At 37.7% G+C, this 22,412-nt stretch overlaps 1 protein-coding gene across 1 annotated transcript in view; it reads right to left on the reverse strand.

The window, feature by feature from the left end:
- The window catches only part of DIDO1 (death inducer-obliterator 1), a 67,123-nt gene that overhangs the window by 6,305 nt on the left and 38,406 nt on the right, over window positions 1-22,412 (reverse strand). Inside the window, exons 9-17 of the mRNA XM_038750628.1 lie at window positions 14,066-14,540; window positions 13,481-13,640; window positions 12,474-12,590; window positions 12,198-12,299; window positions 11,809-11,944; window positions 10,993-11,527; window positions 10,129-10,282; window positions 9,145-9,234; window positions 8,531-8,726 (exon numbers count right to left, since the gene is read on the reverse strand). Coding sequence (XP_038606556.1) covers window positions 8,531-8,726; window positions 9,145-9,234; window positions 10,129-10,282; window positions 10,993-11,527; window positions 11,809-11,944; window positions 12,198-12,299; window positions 12,474-12,590; window positions 13,481-13,640; window positions 14,066-14,540 — 1,965 coding nt within the window. The remainder of the gene's footprint in view (window positions 1-8,530; window positions 8,727-9,144; window positions 9,235-10,128; window positions 10,283-10,992; window positions 11,528-11,808; window positions 11,945-12,197; window positions 12,300-12,473; window positions 12,591-13,480; window positions 13,641-14,065; window positions 14,541-22,412) is intronic.

Below are 22,412 nucleotides of genomic sequence, written 5' to 3' on the forward strand. Positions count from 1 at the left end.
TAGAGTGAACTGATAGTATGCCTTCAGTTTACTACTAAGAATAATTGACTTGTACAATTTCAATGTTTGAGTCATTAACTTAAATGTAATAAATGTAATTATAAAGCTCGGGGAAATAAGTAAAAAGAGGAAAAGGAATTAAAGTATCAAGGAAGGTTTATTAATAAGCATAAATGACTGTATTAATGGCCTGTTACTGAGATTCAAAAAATGAAGCTTTACTGAGTTTCATTAAAATAGTCTAATGATCTTTCTTTAGATTCCAATAAATTATGCATAGAATTATCTAATGTTTAAATAGCAGTTTCTTTAGATAAATTATTTGATCTTTAAAAGGTTAATTAAAAAAATTAAATTTCAGGATATGTACATCAAAGTGCACAACCAAACATAGAGGAAGTAAAGTCAGTGGCAGTTTGCTTGGTTTTTTTTTACACCCAAGAATTCAAGATCTACAGTCGGGTTTGGGATTTACCTAAATATAGAATTTTTTAAGGGAACAGTATTAAAGGTGAGACACTATGAAGAAACTTTTTGTGCTCCAATGTCAAGCTGACTTTTCTATGGCAATAATTTTTAAAGACATTTTTAGGGAATAACTATACTGATAAGTAATGAATTTAAACTGTAAACATCATTTTTTTCAATTAAGAAAAAGTTAAAGCAATACCTTTCTAGTAAAGAGAATTACTGCATTATTTCCATAAAGGACCATTCACTTTATAGCCTTATAAACAACTCATGATTATCCATAAAATTGGGGGATTGGAACACAAAGAAAATGGAAAGCCAGATTAAAATAAAATAATTTAGCTGATATTTAAAATCTTTTCCTTTAATACATCCTGTAACCTACTAGTAGTACTATTATAAGGCAAAATTGTGTGATCAGTTTCATCTCATTTTCTTTGCCCTATCTACCTGAAGATGCTTATGATCACAAAAATGACCAAGAACACCACCACCTCCACCAAAAAAAAAAAAAAATCAGGCAATTAGGGAGGGAATTAAGAGGGAAGTAGAAAGAGAAACAAACTCATTAAATCCTTGAGAGCAAGGACTGCGTCTATTCATTTCTACTGTACTCTCCCAAGAGCATAGGACAATGCTCTGCACACAAGAAGTGCTCAATAAATACCACTGACAGAAACAAAGGGCACAGGTTGTCCAGATTGTCAGCCTTTGAAGATTCAAAACCTGAGCCTTTGTATTTTAAATTTACACTATCCATAGATTTTTAAATACCAATTTAATCTGTATCACAAACCCTGTGTTTAAATTTGTTGTAAATATGGCAGTAACTGCAAAATTTGCCTTATTTAAAATATTATGGCTCTGGACAAACTTGCTTAGGTAATACTAGTAGTTTTTTGCACATGTTTTGCATCCAATTTAAAGATTACAAACTTATCTTTTAGTGTATTGATAAAAAATTATGTTCTACTGAGATTCTGAGCTAGTGTGAAAAAATACAAATCCCATCCAATGCCAGTGAATGGACTAGTTTCACGTATTGAGATGCTTTCATTCTTCAAAGCATTCCCAAGAATGTTGTCTCCTAAACTCTGAGATCTTTAATAAATTGGAAATCCGTATTATTTAACCTAAAACAAACTGTGACCAAATCCTGTTGGCACTTTAGAGACTGGGAAAATGTACATGGAGTTAAGGGACATTGAATAGCATGCACATTTTGAAACTACAGATATTTCAAATGAATCGAACAGCTATAAATTTGCAATGAGACTAAAATTCTGATGAAAAAAGGAACTGTATTAAGCTTTAAATTATCATTTATATTTGAAGGTTAAATTAGTAGGGTTTAAACAAAATTAGGGGTTCACCCAGGCTTATTAGCTTCATAAGCAAAATAAAGATTATATAAAAAGGACAGCTGCAGTCTTCTGCAACTCATTAAGATTGAAGTTACTATCAGCTATGGAACAGAAATTAGGGGTTCATTTTAAAACATTTCCATAAAGGATGAAAATGGCATTTTAAAAAAACTCCCTGGATTCCAAATTTACTAAAAAAATCCCCCAAACTATAATCTTAGTATAATTTATAATTGTCATTACTTATCAGCAATTCATTAGCTGCAAGGCACTTCTTTTGAGTTTGAGGAAATTCATAGGACTAGCACTCAAGAAATATAAAACTAGAAGAACTTAGAAGCCTATGTTAACAATTATAAAATGTTAAATCACAAGTATTACTGTAGAATGTAACAAAATTGGAATCAGAAAGAAAATAAGTTGATCAAGGAGGCCAGTGAGTTGGCCATTTGGTAGGATTTTGCAAGATGCGCCTGGCAGAACAGAGATCAAAATCCATTACACTGTCCTGTTCAAAGTGTAATAATGGTTCCACTATGACAAAATGGTGTTATTCAGAAATTGTCTACAATTGCCAATTTTTACTAAAAATGTATTTTTTTTACAGTTCTGACTCCTGTGTGTACTCCATGAGTTACTTCACAAATCAATCTATTTCAGTTAACTTTTTACCTTCAAATCATCAAAGTTCTACTGAGGTAAACCTATTTACACAAGACTTAACTGAAATGATTCCCTCATCATCTGCTGCTCTACAGATGGACTTACTAAGAAATTATAATTAAGGCATTTAAATGTGAAATGCACTTGTGACAGGACTTTCTACAACATGAATATGCACTGTGGTCATTTGCTTAAAATCTAAACTTCATCTTGCTGAATGTGTTGCTGGTGTCCAAAATAAAATTCTAGTCAGTTTAATGCCCACTATGCCAGCTATGGGGAAAAAAAGACATGAAATAAACAGAATTTAGGGTATTAAAAGAATTGACGATTTTTTCATGATTCTACCTTTTGATATTTACTGTATTTACAGTATTTACAAAAACACAAAACCTGCTGGTATAGGGCATCTGTCTTGTTATAATACCCTAATCAAGCTCAAAAATGATGGATTTGAAGGATAAAGGATAACCGAATGGGTTTAAAGCGTTTTCTATTTGTAGTTCAGTATCCTTTTGGAAATGGGGCAAACAATTGAGCAGGATTTCACTTAGGACTCAATGATGTCAATAAACATCAGTGAACTTGTTCACTTCCAATGTTCAATTTGTTGGCCACAAAATTGAGAATGTTAATTCTTTACAGGGAAATAGAATTAAGGCATGTCTTGAAAGGGTGCGGAAATTGGATGAAACAATACAGAAAAAGTGGCTGAAGAAAAAAGGATGAAGTCTAAGGACTGGATTGGAAGCCAGAAACTCACTAGAAGTGAAACTCCACTGAATGAACAAAGCTACTTCAGTTTTCTCAACGTATAAAGCACGAATGAGCTCTACTTACCTACCCAGTTTGTAGTGTTGAAATTATTTGTAAAGCATTTTGTAGATGAATAGCATTAAAAGGAAGGAATCACATATAGAAGTTGTTGCTGGAAGAGCATTACCCCTTTTCCTGAGGGAGGTCTGAAAATTCTGGGTATGGTTCAATGCAGTGCAGTAAACAAACCAGGCAAATCAGTGGTAGCTTATGGCATCATGTGGGTTAAAATGAGCTCTTTCGGTTTGGCTCTATTATATGTCAGGCTTTTCTTGGAGAAGCTCGTTTCAGAAACCATGTTTTAAGATTTAGGAGAATTCAACATTAACGCCGAGAAAAAAAGATTTCTAAAATATTCCAAGAGAATTAAGGACATTCACTTTTAAAGGAGAGAGGGAAGCCTCTTTAAAGGTGTTGTTTAAAGAGGGCCTGGACCAAGTACTTCTCAGCAATGATTAAACATATATGACCATGCTTCAATAGGAAACTTTTGATAACAGTGGAATGGAAAATTACAGCTTCTAAAGATGGTTATGGGGGCCCTTATTTCATCTTCTCAGTGCTTGATTCAATCCCATCAAAGGAGGCTTGGAGATAATGAAGTCCATCCTTTCTTGAGAGCCGAACTAAGCAGCCCACCCTTCCTCAAAAAAAATTTATGTTTCTCCAGTCTGCTTCACAGTGTTCCACCATATAGTACTTAAATTGGATATTTCCCTACATGTACTCAAATGTCTGTACCTGCTAAAATAAAATGCAAACTTCAGCTAAAACAGAATGTTGTGTGTGAAAGTCTTATGAGTACATCAGAAGGAACTGTCCCCTTTGTTACCATTTCAAAAACTAAATGGTCAGGAAATAAATGTATTATGCTCTTCTGGTAAATCAAAGATACAGAAGTCCTCATCTTCGTCGAGACATCAGTCCATCAGAATGCTGCGAACAAGTTGGTGCCTGAATTTCTGTACAGTGATTTACTGAAATTTGATATTTTCCAAGAGGGACACTAAAATGTGTGGATTTAAGGAGACAATGACAGCTTTTCATAAAATGCTTTTATTGATTTTGAAGAGGGAGGGCAGATATTCCATTGAATCTGAAGTCTGATTACAGTTCTAGTCCCGAATTTACACATATGCACATAACTGAAGTTGCTTACCTGAACTCACTCACAGCATCACTTAGCTAGTATCAGAACACAGTTAAGGATGGATACAAAAATTAATACCAATTCAAGAAGTCTTGTAAATTTCCCATGTGAGAAGTTTGAGTGAAAGGAACCTCTTAATTCCAACCCTAAAAGGGACGATGGTAGCAATGCCCTTCAGAATTTATTTAGAAAAGTAGCATCTCTATCTAATCCATGAGAAAAAAAATTGGGAAACTGTGAATTTATTTTATGGTTGCCATGGTTAGTTGGAATTACTTTTACGGCTGTGACAGCAGACCCTATCCTGCCCCCAGTCCTGTCTCTTCGGTCACCAGCAGTCACTGCCCCACCTCTTCAATGGCTGGTCACTTCCACATCAAATAGAAAATCCTTACTATTGGCTTTAAAGCACTCAATCAGCTTGCCCTCTCCTACCTTACCTATCTCCTTTCACAGCCCAACACACTTCACTCCTCTAGTGCCAGCTTGCTCATTGTGCCCCAATCTCATTTAGCTCACCACCAACCCCTTTCCCACATTTAATCGTATTTATTGAGCGCTTCCTGTGTGCCGGTCACTGTACTAAGCGCTTACCTATACCCTGGATCTCTCTCCCTCCATATATGCCAGAACACCACTCTCCCCACTTTCAGAGCCTTATTAAAGGTTACATTAGGGTCCAAGAAGCCTTCCTCAATTAAGCCCTTTCTCCAGCTCCCTCTCCTTTCTGAGAGGACTATGCACTTAGATCTGAGACCTCCGGTCATTTGGTATTCGCTCCAACCTCAGCATTTATGAATGCATCTAAATTCTTTGTTTATATTAATGTCTGTCTTCCCATTTAGACTGTAAACTCCCTGTGGTCAGGGAACGAATCTACCAACTCTGCTGTATTGTACTCTCCCAAGTGCTTAGTATGGTGATCCGCACACAGTAAGCACTCGATAAATACCATTGTTGGATTGAACGGCCACCATCATCCTGCCCCAGAGTTTGGAAGGCCGTGAGTTGCATGGTAAAATTTTGCAGTCAGGTGCAGATAGTATTTGTTATTTGATCTATTCACAGGGGATACCCTACCAATCCTTTGAGAATACCCAGGGGCAACTACTTTGACATTCCTAATCTAACTCCTCTAAAAAATCAACAAGAATACACACACTTGAGAAAGAAAGCATCGGGGCTTGCCGTGATGCCTATTAAATGTCAGGATTAATTAGGAGCTAATCATGTTCACGGCTTCCAAAAGCATCTACTGTTTCAAGCAGTAGAAATTAGGGTGGGCTGCATTCATGTTAGCCCAGCTTCCACGAAAATAAATCCAGACTCATGCTTGCCCCTTCTCCTCCATCAGTCAGCACACCAGAAAAACTTATTGTATTCTTTTCACTATCTATTCCCTGATGTTTGGTTTAAAAGGTTAATGATTCTGAGTTTATTTGATATGAGGCTGGTGAATGAGGGTGGGGTGATGTAAATTTTAAATGTGTGTTTATAAATACAAATTTGCATCCCCCCTCCACTAGATATGTTCCTTGAGAGTAGAGATCATGTCTAACATAGTATTGCACTCATCCATGCACTAAATACGGTGCTCTGGAAACTGTAAGTGCTAAATACTACGGCTTGTTTTTATAATACATAATACTTTAAAATATTTGTGATGGTATTAGTTTTATCACATTGAGCATACTACTACACAGATCTACTACACAGTTACTAGAATACTATCCAGTTTTTCCAGTAGTTTCCCTTGACCCCTCATATAACCACCTTGAATTTGTTCATTTTCTATACTTCAAAAATCAAACAGACTTCTGTTGTAAGGAGCAGTGATGGCACCAATGTTCTTTATGGAGCTTCAATGATCAAAGGAAATAAAATCCATTCTCTGAATAATTACTGGAAGCTATAAACAGAAACACCCTATCCATGAATACCATCTGTGTGTGACTGTAAAATCTTTAGAGAAGCAGCATGGAAGGCCTAGTGAAAAGACCATGGACCTAACAGTCCGGGGACCTGGGTCCCAATCCCAGCTCTGCCACTTGCCTGCTAGGTGACCTGGGGTAAGTCATTTAACTTCTTGGTGCCTGTTTCCTCCTCTGTAAAATGGAGATGAAATACCTGTTCGCCCTCCTCAGACTGAGCCCCATGTGGGCCAGAAATTCCTGATAATCTTGGATCTATACCAGCACTTGGCACAGAGTAAGTGCTTAATTAATCACTGTGGTATTAAGTGCAGCGTGGTGGACTTATTTCTATTCACAGGATCACCAATGCTTGGATATAAAAAATTGTTACATATTGTTTAAAAAGCTACCTCTCATATAAAGATATGTGTGTGTGCACTTGATATTCACCCCACTCTCAGCCCCATATCACTTATACCATTGAGTGGCATAAGGGACGTGATTAAAGAGGAAGAGGAAGTGATTAAGTATCTAAATTAAATTAAAGATGAATGTTGGAAGAACAAGACTAAATTTTATCTCTAGACAGCCACCTTTAGCCAATGACTGACCATTGATTCTTCAGTTGGTTGGTTAGCTAGCACTCAGCTTCTTATTCTTCACTCCAGAACTGGAAAGCAGGAATTGTCCTGCCTATGGGCTGGCTGAGAAGCCAGCAACCTCTTCTTCATCCATTTCTGGAACTGGGAACTGGAGCACAGATTCCAACTCACCAGTCAGATGGCATTTCTTCACCGAGTGCAGGGGTAGTGGGAAATGAAAGCCGTCAGGTGGTGTTTTGGGGATGGGTGGGGGTGGGGGTGGGGGGAGGATTTCTGACCTGAACACCGTAGCATCTAGAGTGGATCTTTATTGTTTTAAACTTCTAGTAGTAGCTGAAAAAGCATTAGCTCTGATTTTGCTATCATAAAACATAGGGCTCTAGTTAGGGCTCAAATAACGCTGGGAAGTGTAATTTTTGAGCCTGGCAAGAAGTCCATGAACAAGTTCACACACACCCAGCTCCGTTACCTAGTCACGTTCAGACACACGATCCCCATATTGCTGGAGTGAAATCCAGTTCATGTCCAAATGAGAACTGATCAGAGTTTGTGTCTGGAGCAGTCTGGAAGGGACTGAGGAGATGATCGGTAGGCCTCGGCCATTACGTGAAGTGGATCAAGTAAGACTGAGAAAATTACAAACAATGCCTTCTTGAAAAACAAGAAAGTGGCACAGTGCTTAAAGAGTTGTTCAGGTGGAATTTAAACTACTAAGATAACAGTAATTTCCCTTCCGTTGTTTTGAAACAGATTCATTATAAACTTCAGTTCTGAGAGTGAGAAAAGTTACGTATAGTGACCTCAAACCCTCCAAATGCCGCTAAGTGTGTCCTGTTTGGGAGGTAAGTTCACAAGCGCACCCCAGTACACTACTACAAACACGCTTCAACAGCACTGAGAGATGAGCAAACTCCACCTGCTCTGATGAAGAGTGATGTGGAAGAAAAAAGTGACAATTGACAAGACTAGAATGTATTCTTAGCAAGAGAAACTTGTTTGGTCTAGACAGAGGTAGTTTAGCAAGCATGGCTTTCAAGTAAATAATTCTTCAAAGGAGATGCAATGGGAGGGGTGGGGTGGGGAGAGAGAATGCTTTTCATGAGTTTGCTCATTCCTGATAAACATCATCAAAAGAGGGAAGGTCCTGTTATAACAGGAGCATGATGCAACAAATTAGTTTCAAACATTACCTTTCTTCTCCATCAGATCTGTTGAGGTTACGATGGGCTAAAGTTTAGATTTTCCATGGACTTGAGGCTATGGCACCCTATGCTACAATTTATTTTTGCCTTTATGATAAACTTCATAAATTCACAGTATTGTCTATCTTTATGAGAAGTGTGAGCCTAATGGTGGAACAATTCTAAAATCAGATGTGGCAGACTTGTTTGTTTTTGGGATTAAAAGCTTCCCTCATTTTCCTAACAGAGTAATTTGAGATAACTACACTTCCAGGGTGATCTTGTCACAAATTCATTGAGAACACCTAATTTGGGGGATAATTTTGGATTATGAGTGTACCTCTTAGCTTCCCAGAAATTCTGAGCTTACCTGGTCCCTCAAAGGGCAAGAGTTTGGATGGAATTGGGTCCTTAGCACTCAGTGGAATCAGGTAGAGGTCCTTGATGTGCCTGTTGTTATTAGCTACAACACCAAAACGGCCTCGGCTGCTAAAATAGGAGTAGAGAGAAATATAGGCAACTTCTTCCTCTTCAGTTGCTGGATGGAAGCGAATCAAACACAGCTCCTAAAATGTAAAAAGGGGAAAAATTGACCTAATTCTACTCTTCTAAACCAGTGAAAGGGATTTATTCATACATAAATTATTTAAATGCAAAAGTCCACCACTCCCAGAGCAAAAAATCATGTTTTTCTGGACCTATCAATTTAACAGGTCACATTTAAAGAGGAATCTTAAAATTCATGAAACAATATATTGCCAAATTGTAATCAGTTATGTGCAAAAAGCCACCATTTTTATGGCATTAAAAAAATGATGCTAAACTGAGAAGGCTTTTGTTTTAGTTTAACATATTAGCTTTGGGGGTGGGGTGAGGTTTTACTTTCCTGGATAAAATCTGATTAAATTACGGAAAAGGTATCAGAATGCTTTACTAAAATGAAAGCTATTTCCCCATTCTCTATAGAGTAGATTAAGTGAATACCTTAGAAACAGAAGATTTGAGTTTGCCAACATAATCCCAGACTGTCTTCGGTGAGATCCTCCCACCAATATGAATTGTATCTGGCAAATCCTAAACAGAAAAGCATTGGTTGAAATTAATGGTTGAAAAGATGGATTAAAAGGTCAAAACTGTAATTCCAATGAACTCAGCTGTCATGCTTTTAATATAGCCACGCACTACTGCCATGAAAGTGTTGATAATTATACTGTGGTTTACTTTAATAAATAATTAGGAACGTGGCAATTTAAATAAAATTCTCCAGCTTATTTTAACTGCAAAGGGAGTGAAGACTGCTGGGGAATTGGATAATTCCAGTGTTTGAGAGAAATCCAAACAAAGGATCCCATTCGGACGAACCAAATCCACTCTTCGTTTCTTGTCAAGGAAATGTCCTTTTAAACTAAATTTCATCAACCTTCCCACCCACAGCACTTACATACCCACTACCCCAATACTAGCTGCCTGCTTTACATGTCTGCTTTTCCCACTAGGATGTATGGTCCTTGAGGGCAGAGCTCTACTTGTTCCTTTGTACTCTCCCAAGCACGTATTGCAGTTCTCTGCACACTATACTAAATAAGTACCACTGGTCATTGAAGTTTGGCTTGAAGTTTGAAGTGTCTCTCAAATAGAAGCATTTTTCACATGATCACGAACTAGAACAAAGCAGTGAAATCAAACATCGTGAAACCCACTGTAATAATAAATACTAGTGCTTTCTCTTCTCTTATAGGATCTGTCAGCATAACGTAAGAATTGCCACTGTTCTTGAGAGGGAACCTGAGGTCTCATTGACCAAAGGAGTCTCCCAATTGCCAGTCCCACCATAAAAACCTCAATACTATATGCCTTTTAATGTTTGTTATCTTTAAGATAACGGACATTCAGTTAAGAGAGCTGAACTACAAGGGAGTGAAAATTCCCAGAAGCAACACACCCATAAACACATTCATCCATTCTAACCTCACTGAGATAATCAAAGCACCCAGAGACAGGGTATGCCTTAGTGACAAACTTCGCTACACTTTGCATATTAATAAATCCTTTCCAAATGGTGTTGAGGCGAGACAGGAACAGGGAAGTATCTCCTTCTGGGGGAGACCGTGATTCCGGGATGCTGCAAAACAGAACCATAGGAAATTGTGTCAATTTAAGCCTTCCCCTGACTACATGATGCTTGAAAATTACAAAATTTTTTAAAAGCATTTTATAACGGAAGATATAGCACTGCTTAATTAATATGTCCCCTTAACTTTCATTTTCAGTAAAACTACTGCAGATTTTAAAGAAAACAGTGGGCTGAAGGGCAAAATACATGAAAAGGAGGCCTTTTCCCTTCTTAAAATACCACGTAAATACTCGTTTTTATTAAAGTTGTGCACCTTCCATGATACATGCACCATCCCTGGTAATTTCTCCTATTAAGGTGGTCAATTTTGCAAATTCCAAATGTAGGGGTGTTTTGGACAGCACTTTAATACCTAGAATTTTAAAGGAGAAGCAGCGCGGCCAAGAAGAACATGGTCCTGGGAATCACAGGACCTGGATCTAATCTCAGCTCTGGTACTGATTGATTGGAAAGCTGCTGGGATTTACTGAGGAACAGCTACTGGATGCAGGAAGTGAGTAACAATATAAAAGAAAAACGTTGTGGGCAAGGAATGTGTCTCTAACAACTCAGTTTCACTGTATTCTACCTAAGCGCTTAGTACAATGCCCTGCATGTAGTAAACATTCAACACATATGATGATGATTATTAAAATTATTTGAAAAAAACCAAGAACAACACTATTCTACTGGTTTAGAATCCTATGAAAATTACATACTTAATATTTGGTGATGGCGGAATAACTAAATATCTTGGATCTGGTGATGAGGATGGTTTTGCCAATATGGATTTTGGTACTGCCGTGGGGGTCACAACAGGTTTCGGCATTTCTTGTTTTGTCTCTCCAGTAGAAGGTCTGTCTGTCAGAGTGCCAGAACTAGTACGCAATGCTGAAGCAGCAGAAGAACTGCTCATTGCAGTTCGAGGATCCCTGCCTGATACAGTTACTGTAGTAACAACTCCAGCAGCACAGGAGATTGGGTAAACTGAGCTTTCTTCCAGCACAGATGGCTCTGCATTGCCTTGCCCCTGTGCTACCAGAAAATTTTTTTCCACATTTGGTTGTGGAATGTTTTTGACTTCTGATTCAGGAGTAGCGTCATCTACAGTTTCAGAAGCAACTTCATCAGTAGACTGAGAAGCAGTCCCAGACACGGTGCTGTCATATTTTGACTTTGGTTCCACCTTCTTAGCCGAGGTTGAATTTTTTGATTTCTTTATAGCTGGCTCATCTTCTGATGATTGCACCTGACCTGAGAAATTGAAAGAGGTTTCTGGTGTTATGAAGTTTTCAAAATGAAACAAAACTATATTATACAGCATATTCTCTTCTTAAGGCAGAGGATACTGCTTGCTACTGAACCTAAATTGAAAACAGATATGCCCTAAAAACATTCTGTAAATATTTTTTAGGCCTCTACTGAAGCCATAGTTTGTTCAAGAGCCCAAGTTGTATGATTTATAAGAAACTGATTGAATAATTATTTTATTCTCCATATAAAAATTTGAGACTAATATTTTGCTTGACATGTACCTGTACAGATTTTGCAATTCAGGTCAAAAAGATGAGCTCGATGCTGACTTGTTGTATCTTTTAACATGCTGCTGAAAATATCAAGGAGAGGAGCATTGCTTTTTTCAGGTGCAACTCGGGATGATTCTTGCTGCTCCTAAAAGTAGACACAGGATAAAAAAAATCAATTTAAAAAATATTCTCTCAACAAATTAATGTTAGCATTTGTTTCTTTATACATTTTAAAAACAATCACCTGAAATAAATTTTGCCTACAAACATTACAATCTCTTAAGTCCTTTTCTAAGAAAAATGGTCATGAAGTACAATTGATCAGAAAAGATTTACGTGTTAACTGAAATATAAATTGTGAATAAAGAAATGTATAAGAAATGTATTACCACACTTACATCTGAGTCTGACACTGGTGGAGAATCTTCCATATCTGGTATAGCTTCCTGCTTAGTGACAGATTTCTTGCTTTCATTCTGCAGTTTATTTCTGGACTCCCCCTAAAATGTTTTTTAAAATAAACAAATTAGATTATAGTTCAAAATACCACACCATGTTGGAAAAAAAGTGACCTGTGATTGATTATCAGTCTGGAAGGTAACCCATTCTCCCTGCCTTCTGAACTAAAGCAGATTACTCCTCCAGAACTGTGGCACTGTAGTATTACTACTTACAGATTTTGTGGGTCTCTCTTTCCACATTGACAGCTCTTTAGAGAGAAGTTCTTCAGGCTTCATTCTTACAAGTTTTGACAAAGGAATTTCTTCACGCAGAACACGGTGAAAGAGTCCCTGCAAACAAGCAGTTTGTTTTTTTTAGGCTAAAGTTCCAGTTCACAGAAAAAACATGTCACCAGTGTTATTGAGTACTTACTATGTGCAGAGTACTGTTTCTACGCACTAGGGAGAGTACAACAGAGTTGGTAGACACAATGAGTTTACACACAGCGCTTAGTACTGTGCTTTGCACACAATAAGCACTCAATAAATACGATTGAATGAAGAAGGTATTCTGGAAACAGCCTTTACTGTATCTATTAGGTGGTAAAATTCATTTTTTGCTACTACTGTCAAACTTGCACCTTTCCTTTTCAAAATTGCACAAGAAATGTCAACCACCCTAATCTAAATTTATTTCTAATCTCTTAGCATTCAAGTATACATGTCCCATTACTTAATCACCACTTTGTGCACATAACTCATTTTCCTTCTTCCTCTGTCATTTATTTTAGTGATATCTCTCCTACCATACTGAAAACTCCCTGGGGGCAAGGATTGTTTGAGCATGACCGTGAAGTCAAAGGCCCTGGTTTCTAATCCTGACTCCGCCACTTGCCTGCTAAGTGACTTGCCCAAGGTCACACAGGTTCTCTGTGCTTCACTTCCCTCATCTGCAAAATGGGAATTCAATTCCTGTGCTCCCTCCTACCTAGAAAGCAAGCTTCATATGGGATCTGGTTATCTTGTATTTAACCCAACATTTAGTACAGTGCTTGGGACAGAGGCACTCAAATCCCATTGATTAATTAATCTACTTTTGTTCAGGGTTACTGGCCAAGTTTTATTTCAGCCAGTTCCCAAAGTCTTGGGATGCTGATAATTATGGTGCATTTATGTGGTCTCCAATAAAATTTAAGTTTGTGCGTACAAGTTTCCCATAGAATGAAAACCAATACACAAACCTGATTTTTGGGATCCTTGAGGTTAAACATAATGCTGCGATATTTACTTTTGTAACGGTTGTCTGTAACATGAAACAAGTTAAACAGTTCCTTCTCAATATGCAGGGCAATCTTTCCCACTTCATTTTCTGTCATGATTAAGTCATCACTATCATTGACTCTATAATGTAAAAACAAAAGTTGAATATTTAAGGCATTGTTTAATTCTTATTACTGTGTTTTAAAGATTAGGCATGCCATTCTCAATGTGAACCAGTGTAAAAAGAAATAGACTATCATTACCAAATTATAGGATATTGCTTAAATAATAAGCACAATAATACTGATTTTGTTTGGCTAGATGCAAGATCTACAATATTACACTCACTCAACATGACTTAAGGCCATGTTCACTGCTCAATTAAAACTGGGATTTTTTTAAAACTTTTACAATTACTTCAAAGGTAGTTCAAGTTCATCTTTTTTTTAAATATAAATGTCATCTTTAAAACATGCTAGGACGTTTAAATCTCAATATTCCTCGGTCTCCATTTAGGTACATTGCTCATGTACTTAAAGTTAGAATCCCCAAAACAAGTAGCTCACCTTTTCCACAAAATCTCTTTTAGAGATCGTCGAATATTCTGTCGAATTTGAGAGTTGGGTTGTGACTGAGAGGTGTTAGCTCCGAATTTTGCTGCTACAGATGAAGAAGTAGGAATAGAAGTTCCTGCTGTCTTTTTAAGCCCCCCAGTTAAAGACGACATACTTAATTTTTTAGAACTGGATCCTGCAGTGACGTAAGAGAGTCCAGACTGTTTAGTAGTTGAAACACTGCCTGATGTAGTTGTAAGCCAAGATTTTTTGGGGATCACACCTTTGAAATTTCCAGGAGAATTTTTAATTGGTTGTTTGAGAACTGATGGGTTAGGAATTGGTGTGGATTTTTTCGGGACCAAATTTCTAGGTATAACAGATGACTGCTTGCCGACTACAGAGGCTGAAGTTGAAGCAACCACTTTTTTTGACACAAAAACTGGAACTGCTGACTTATCTTCAATCCTCTTCTCTTCTTTAATGGCTAGAAAGAAGAAGAAAAAACTTTGATGGAAAGCACTTAATACCAAAAAAGGGCAAAATTATTTTCAGAAACTGGATCATTTACTGTAATGTGCATGTTCCAAAAAGTCCGTTAGAGGTAAAATACACAGATCACCTTCAAAGATTCTGGACATCAACTAAACTATTCATTTGCAAAACAAGAAAATGGACCAGGATGTCTCCATCCCAATTCTAACAGTTTGCAATCTCTTCTTCATAGTTCTATAAAATATATTTTTGAAATTTGATTTTTTATGAAAAGTCATGAAAGATTCAATGGCAACATCAGTTTACACATCACCTGTAGTTTTACACCCAAGTTTCAATCAACTGTATTTATTGAGAATTACTGTGTGCAGGACATTGTACTAAGTGCTTAGGAGAGTACAACACAACAATGTAAGACACATTCCCTGCCCACAGTGAGTTTAAGTCTAGCGAAAACCTGAGAAAATTTTGTTAGCTAATGAAACTTGGTAAATCAAGTACAGGAAAAATGCAGGTAGACCATACCCATATTTAGTGCACAGTAAATAACCAACAGGACATAAAGAGAGCACATGTGTAAAACGACCTCACTTAACAATAATGTGTGTCATGCACTGTTCCACACCTGGAGCTGATGCACGTTAAATGAGATCGGACACAGTGCCGGTCCCACATGGGACTTAGTCTAAGTGGGAGGGAGACCAAGAATTGACATTTTACAGATGAGGAAACTGAGGCACAGAGAAGCTGAGTGTCTTGCCTAAGGACACTCAGCGGGCAAGTGGCAGAACAAGGTCCTCTGACTCCCAAAACCGTGCTCTTTTCCACTAGGCCATGTTCCATCAACTTCCTGAGTTCCCAAAGGTATTCATGGCCTTGGGGCAAAATTTGTGTTTTGAAGGTGTTGGTTTTTTCTTTCAGAAAAATAATGTGTTTGGCTTGATTCCACATAGAACAAACCTAACACGAAATACCAACTTGTTACTGGTCATTTTCATTCCCTAGCCTTGATGCCTAATCAATATCATGGGTTGTCCACTAGATTGTATATTCTTCTTGGGCCATACTCCTCAGCAGAAAGATCCTATACAAAGTCATTCATTCATTCATTCAATCATATTTATTGAGCGCTTACTGTGTGCAGAGCACTGTACTAAGCGCTTGGGAAGTACAAGTCGGCAACATATAGAGATGGTCCCTACCCAACAATGAGCTCACAGTCTAGAAGGGGGAGACAGACAACAAAACAAAGTTTTGTCTTTGCATGCAAAGACAAGGCGAGCAAAGAATTAGAGTGAAAGGAAAGTGGTATATAGCTGGCATTAAGATATCGGGATGAATTATAGGGTTTTTAGCCTTGCAGTCTCCAAAACTTCCTTCAATAAATGAAGCAGTTAAGATAGCAACGGACACAAATCACCTCTACTTGTAGGAGGCCTGCATGTGCCTTCCTTGGCCACAGCACCCAGAAATGATCAGTCAATCGTATCTACTGAGAGCTGTGTGAAAAACCTTGTACTAAGAAAGCACTTGAGAAAAGTACAATACACAGAGAGTTGGTAGATACATTTCCCATCAATAAGAAGCTTGCAGTTTAGTGGGGAATTTAAGGTCAAATTTCAGGATTTGAGCCCCTGATCATAAATATAACCCCAAGGCTACTAGCCTCTGGTAAACGTCATCTGCTTGACAGATTTAATTCATCTTTGAATAACTCACTGTTAATGGATCACAGCTGATAGCATAGAAATTGCTACCTCTACCAGAATATTAGAGGACAGTAATAATTGTTATTATTATGGTACTTGTTAAGCCCTTATTATGTGCCAAGGGCCGTTCTACACACTAGGTTAGGTACAAGCTATTCAGGTTGGACACAGTCCCTGTCCCTCATGGGGTTCAGTCTTAATCCTCATTTGAGAGATGAGGGAACTGAGGCCCAGAGTAGTTAAGTGACTCACCAAGGTCACATAGTAGACGTGACAGAGCTGAGATTAGAATCCAGGCCTTTCTCACTCCAAGGCCCGTGCTCTACCCACTAAGACATTATGCTGCTCACACTCTCTTTTAAATTGTGCAGATAACTTAGTGTTTTTAAAATATACATTTAGGCCACAGTTAGTAACTTTGTTCCCATATAAAATGCTCAAAACAAAAGCAGGTTTATTTTGACATGCTTTAAGTGGGAGGGAAACTGTCACTATCAAATTAGCTGAAACCCTCTACTAAATGTAACTTTCCATTTCTGGAAACTGAAAGGGAGGTCTTTAAAATAAAGACATAAAATATTGGTGGCTTTTTTATAAATTGTTATTTGACTTTACATTACAAATCCCTTTCAAAATACTGGAGATATAGAGACAATACTATCCTTGTAAATCTTATCGGTAGCTTTCCCTTTAACAAAGCCCACAGATAGTCAGAGTTTGAATACAGGCATGAGAAGATAGGTGTTAACCCTACCCAAGTTGCATTTTTGAAAGAAAGTTCTATCCTACATATTAACTTGTTCCTAGTGAGAGTAAGCATTAGGCAGGAAAAAAGCTAAAGCATATATAACAAGAATTAGAACACTGAGTCAAAATATTTAAGGTATTTGAAAACAGTGGCCTCTGTTGCCCTGGGATTTAGATGTCACTGGGATTTTCTCAAACTACCACATCAAAAGGACAGCTCTGCCATAGAACAATGGTATTTAAGCACTTGCTATACACTAAGCACTGGAGTAGATACAAGATAATTAGGTCACAGTCAAAGTAGGAAAGATGACAGGCATTTAATCCTTATTTTACAGGTGAAGAAACTGAAGCACAGGAAAATTAAAGTGCTTTGCCCACTGTCTCATAGCAGGCAGAACTTAAGACTGTGAGCCCTATGTGGGATAGAGACTGTGCCCAACCAGGTTATCTTTCCTCCACTCCAGTGCTAAACACAGTGGCTTGTATATAGTAATTGCTTAAAAAGCAGAAATTTAAAACAAACAAAAAACCCAACAACAAAAAACAGAACAAAAGACCATAATAAAACCCTTAGCAGAACTAGAATTAGAACCCAGATCCTCTGACTCCTAGGTCCACTAGTCCAAGCTTTTTCTCCATAACTATTAATCTAACTGCTGTAGTGGATTTTATGGATTAATAAATTAAATCACCAATCTACATTTAATTTGAACCTCCAAGCAATTATTAGGGGATGGAAAAAGACAGAATTACAGTAATTATAAGCCTTATTGGTTTAGTCACTATTACAGTCACATCACAATTTATTGGGTGCATTCATGTGACCAAACTATTTAAAATTAAACAAAATATCAGCCTTTTAATGGAGTCTTGGGATTCATTTCCCTTCATATAGATACAAAAATGATTTAATGCTAACTTGTAACTAAAGCAAATTATCTACTGCCACATGACAAATTTGGAATAAAACGACTAAAACTCAAAGTTAGATGTACATTAAAGATGTCTTTTAAAATCCCCAATATGGATATATCCTAATATTAGTTCTTAGAAAATTATGAATTTTATCCTGATCAGTTTAAAACTACAAACCTGAATTTTGTAAAAGCATTTTGAATTTAATGTTTCTACCCTGCTTTGAAAAGGGAATCTGCTCTGCTTGCATAGCCCCCCCGCCCCCCGCCCAAATACCTCCTCCAGTTTATATCAAGTATCTCGAAGCTACCAAATACATTATTTTCATTTATTCAGCCCTTGGATACCTTGTTTTCTTTCAAATACATATTAAGTTATTTTCTCAATAAATTTTTCTGGGCTTTGCCTTCAGGTCTGGGACTTTAGGAAAAGGGCAAAAATATTTCAACTCATGGCAAGTACTTTCTCAGCCTGTTTACATTCATGGCCACAGGTGCATTACTTCTGAAACATTAGCAAATATGAAACAGGCTGGTGAGAAACGGGGGCAGGGGAGAGTGGGGTGTTCTTAAACAGTGTTAGACTGACAGACAAAATGAAAAAAAAAACCAAGGACTTAATAAATTCCTATGCCCTCCACTAGCTTTGTCCCTATGGAAGCTAGGAAAGGAGAATTATAGATGAAATTTAAACTAGTGTATGTTCATGGCATCCATTCTCATATATGAGATTTGATGCAAGAGGTTAAGGATCATTCTTTGTTGTTCTGGACTCCATTCTCTAGTATTATATAGGTAAGTTCAGTTGTTGCACCAAATTTGTCTACATTGCTATGAAAAAGCAACAAACTGTATGACACTTCCAGCCTAGCCAAATAATATTGAGCATCAAGTGGGTGGCCAAAGGCAGCACTAAAAAACACCAACCCAGAGACACATTACCCTGGAGTCCTCAGTGTAAAATGGTGTCACATGTAATTTTGAGGAAGTCTGTCCCAACAGAGATTCTGCAAGGGCCTCAGGACCCTCCCCACTCAATCCTGACTTGCTCCAGTCAGGTCCATTTTAACACAGGTGCCATTTCTAAGTTGTTGTCTTAGTCGCAGGAACTGCGGAGGTGTGTGTGCAGAGGTATGTGGCAGCAGCTGGAGTTTAGGAATACAGGACATGGGCATCTGCTTCTCTGTTGGTTGAAAAGCAGACTCCATCAAAAGGCCAGATGAATGGCAACCGTAGCTGCTCATAAGAATATCTTCATGGGTGGCAGCCTGGTAAAGTACAAGAGTACACATCCAGTAGGGAGACCAAGGTTCTAATCTCAAGCGTTGGTTTGCTATTACCTTGGACAAGTTACTTATCCTACTTCCTCATCCATAAAATAGCAATGAAATATGATTTTTGCCTCAGTGTGAGGTGCTATCAATCTTTCATCTATCCTGAGCACTGTACAGTGCGCCTAGCACAGAGGAAGTGCTTAATAATATAAATGGTTTTAAGTGAAAAGGTCTTTAGAGCACTCAGCTTTTTTTGAGTGAAGGCGTTTATCTTCTAGCCACTTGTATTCATAAGTTATTTACAGGCCATTATCATAATCTAATTAAGAGTCAATTCATATAAGATTTAGTAACTTCAACTGGGATAGAACATGATAAAAAAGATTTAATGTCATTTTTGTTATAAAACAGGTATTATAAGCAATTCAATTCTTCCCCACTCAATGAGCTTTTCAGGCACTTATTACATGCCCAGATCTCTATGGCAACTTAAAAATGCCAGGATGCATCATGTCACCAAGAAAGGAAAATATTGATTGTGGTAGAATATTCAAAGGGTCCCACTGGTTCCTGTGCTGGGCAGCAGTGGCATGGGATAAAGTCAAGGATGGAGACTCAATCTTACTGAGAAGGAGGAGGCAATGGTAAACCGCTTCCATATTTTTACCAAGAAAACTCTATACACCAGAACAACTGCAGCTGGGGTGTTTTGGGAGATTTGTCCATGGAGTCACTATAGGTCGGAAACAACTCGACGGCATGACAAGGCAATTCCCATTGGCTCCGTAATTTTGTATCACTGCTGAGGTTAGAAATAAATTTCTTTTGATGAGCAATCTTCACAAATCCAATCCAGAGTATGTAGTAGTGATGCTCAGATAAACTTGAATAATGTATAAACGTAATCTGTCCACTGCAATACAGTGTGTGCTTCATGAATCAAGGGCATAATTGACAGTTCTCATAAGCTAAAAGCTTGAAGAATCTGTTTTAATCTTGTGGGAGTTGGTGGGGGTCGGGGGGGAGGATGACGACGACGACGACATGGGGATTTGAACAGTGGTCCCATCAGAAGTGGTTGCACTTTCCAAAGGAACCATCCCCAAATCTTGCCTCTCCTTTTCCTCTTACCACACAACTGGCCCCTAGGGTTATAGGGCTTCTAGTGGACAGCAGTGGTTGAAAAGTCAGTAGGTAGGTTCACTGAGTTTTAGAAGGCTTTCAGAGCCCTCTTGACGAATATTTCTAATTATTCTAGAGGAAGAACAAAAAGTTCTGCAGGGGGTTGGAGGCCTGAAACTTCAAGTGGCACACTCCAAGACATCAAGTGTAGAATCCCTTCCAGGGTTAATCTTTTCAAGACACTACTAAGACACCACCCAATCTCCAAATAATGACAGTGTTAACATGTAGCAAATAGGCTGATACCGCTCTGCCTATTGTGTATTTGTTCCTGTGATACTTCAGATACATCTAAATTTCAAAAAAACAAAAAACCCACTAGCTTTCTAACCAATATAGAATACAGCCTTAGGAGTATCCACTTGTTTACTATTATCCAAACATTTGTTTCCTATTCCATTACTAAAGGCAATAAGGACAAGGTGATGTGGAAATCAAGTTGCAATCTAAGTTTTAAAAAGATGCTGTTGCAACAATGCCCACATTTTTCCTTAGGAAATATTTGAGGCACTTTTTTCCCCTCCCTACATAACTTTTCTTGTCTTACAAAGTACTATCAATTCTTGCATTTACAAGTCAAAGGAATACTTAACCACAAATAATTCTAAAAATATATTTTTCAACCTAGGGAATTGATTGATTTGAATTTTACCTAGGATCAAAATAGAATGCTAAAAAAAATTATCCTAGCCCCTGCTTTTCACGATTCCTAGGCTACTTCCAGGCAGTGAAAAAAAAATCAAGTAACGATTTACACTAACTTGAAAACAAATTATAGTGATTTTATGCAGAAGTGCATATTTGGGAAAAACTGAATCTGTATAACTTTCTCCTGAAGTGTCTCCGTACTGACATTCAATAAGAAATCTCTCAGTTCTTAAGAAGTTGCAATTCTAAAACAGGCAACTCATTTCTCAATTCGTAGTATTTTTTTTGGGGGGGAGGCTTAGAAAAGTTAACAAATCAAAAATGTCATGCTCATCTACCAAATATTAACTGTGCGCTGAGAGTCACTACCCACTTCATTAAGTGAGTGCATGGGTTGAAGGAAGACATGAGACACATTTAAAGCCCCTTATTTCTCCCTTTCACTGAATGAGAAAGGAATCTTGATTTCATAACTTTATTCTAGTCCAACATTAATTTTATTGCCCCTCTAAAAATAAGAGTGAATGATGGCTAATTTGTCAGATTCCCCTTCAAGGTTTCCCTCAATTACATCTACTAATGATTTAATTCATATATGAGGAAAATATGCCTATTTCTTTCCCCTATACAGATGATATTCTAATTTTTGTACTATACAGGTATAAATTTTAAGGACATGGAAAAACTGTCTTTCAAACCTATGTGAAATGCTGTTCAGAAGTGTGAATCCCAATTGCATGTATGTAGCCATTTACCTTCTGATTTCTTCTTGCTGAATCTCTCCAGGTTCGTTTCCACAGAAAACTGCTTCAAAACTTCCATTTAAGTAAATGAGAGTGACCCAAATTCATATTATCTTTCCAAGTTTGCTTCCATATTGGAAGATATGTGCATGTTCATGTACGTGTTATAAAAAGTGCAAAAGTAATAAGTAGTCCAACAGCATTTTCACACGAAAAAATACCTGGAATTCCTGAAATTTCTTGTGAAAGACGGTTGCCTTCTTTAGCGACGTGACCTCAATGGTATTTTCAAAGGTCTTTCCTGGAGTGCAAGTATCTTATCGTAACCTAGGATATATCTGCAGCATTTTACTGCCATCATGAAGGTCCCCTTAACAAACGTGGGTGGACTTTGGGCAGATCTTCAATGAGTCTATTGCCACATCCTTTGGTCCCACCCACTGGTCCCAAATAGCAGGGGAACTGGAGCGAAAATCAAGCTCAAGCATGGGGACCAAGCCATAAGGCAAGTGTTGCTCGTCAGATTGTGTGTGCAAAGCTGTTGCTCAGGTTTGAAACCCTCGCTGTTTTTCTGGCTGTTATATATGAATTTTGGAATACTACCTTAGAGCCAATCAAAAACTCACAAGAATGTCAACTGCAGT

Source organism: Tachyglossus aculeatus, chromosome 8 (assembly GCF_015852505.1).
Source record: "Tachyglossus aculeatus isolate mTacAcu1 chromosome 8, mTacAcu1.pri, whole genome shotgun sequence".
Taxonomy (NCBI): Eukaryota; Metazoa; Chordata; class Mammalia; order Monotremata; family Tachyglossidae; genus Tachyglossus; species Tachyglossus aculeatus.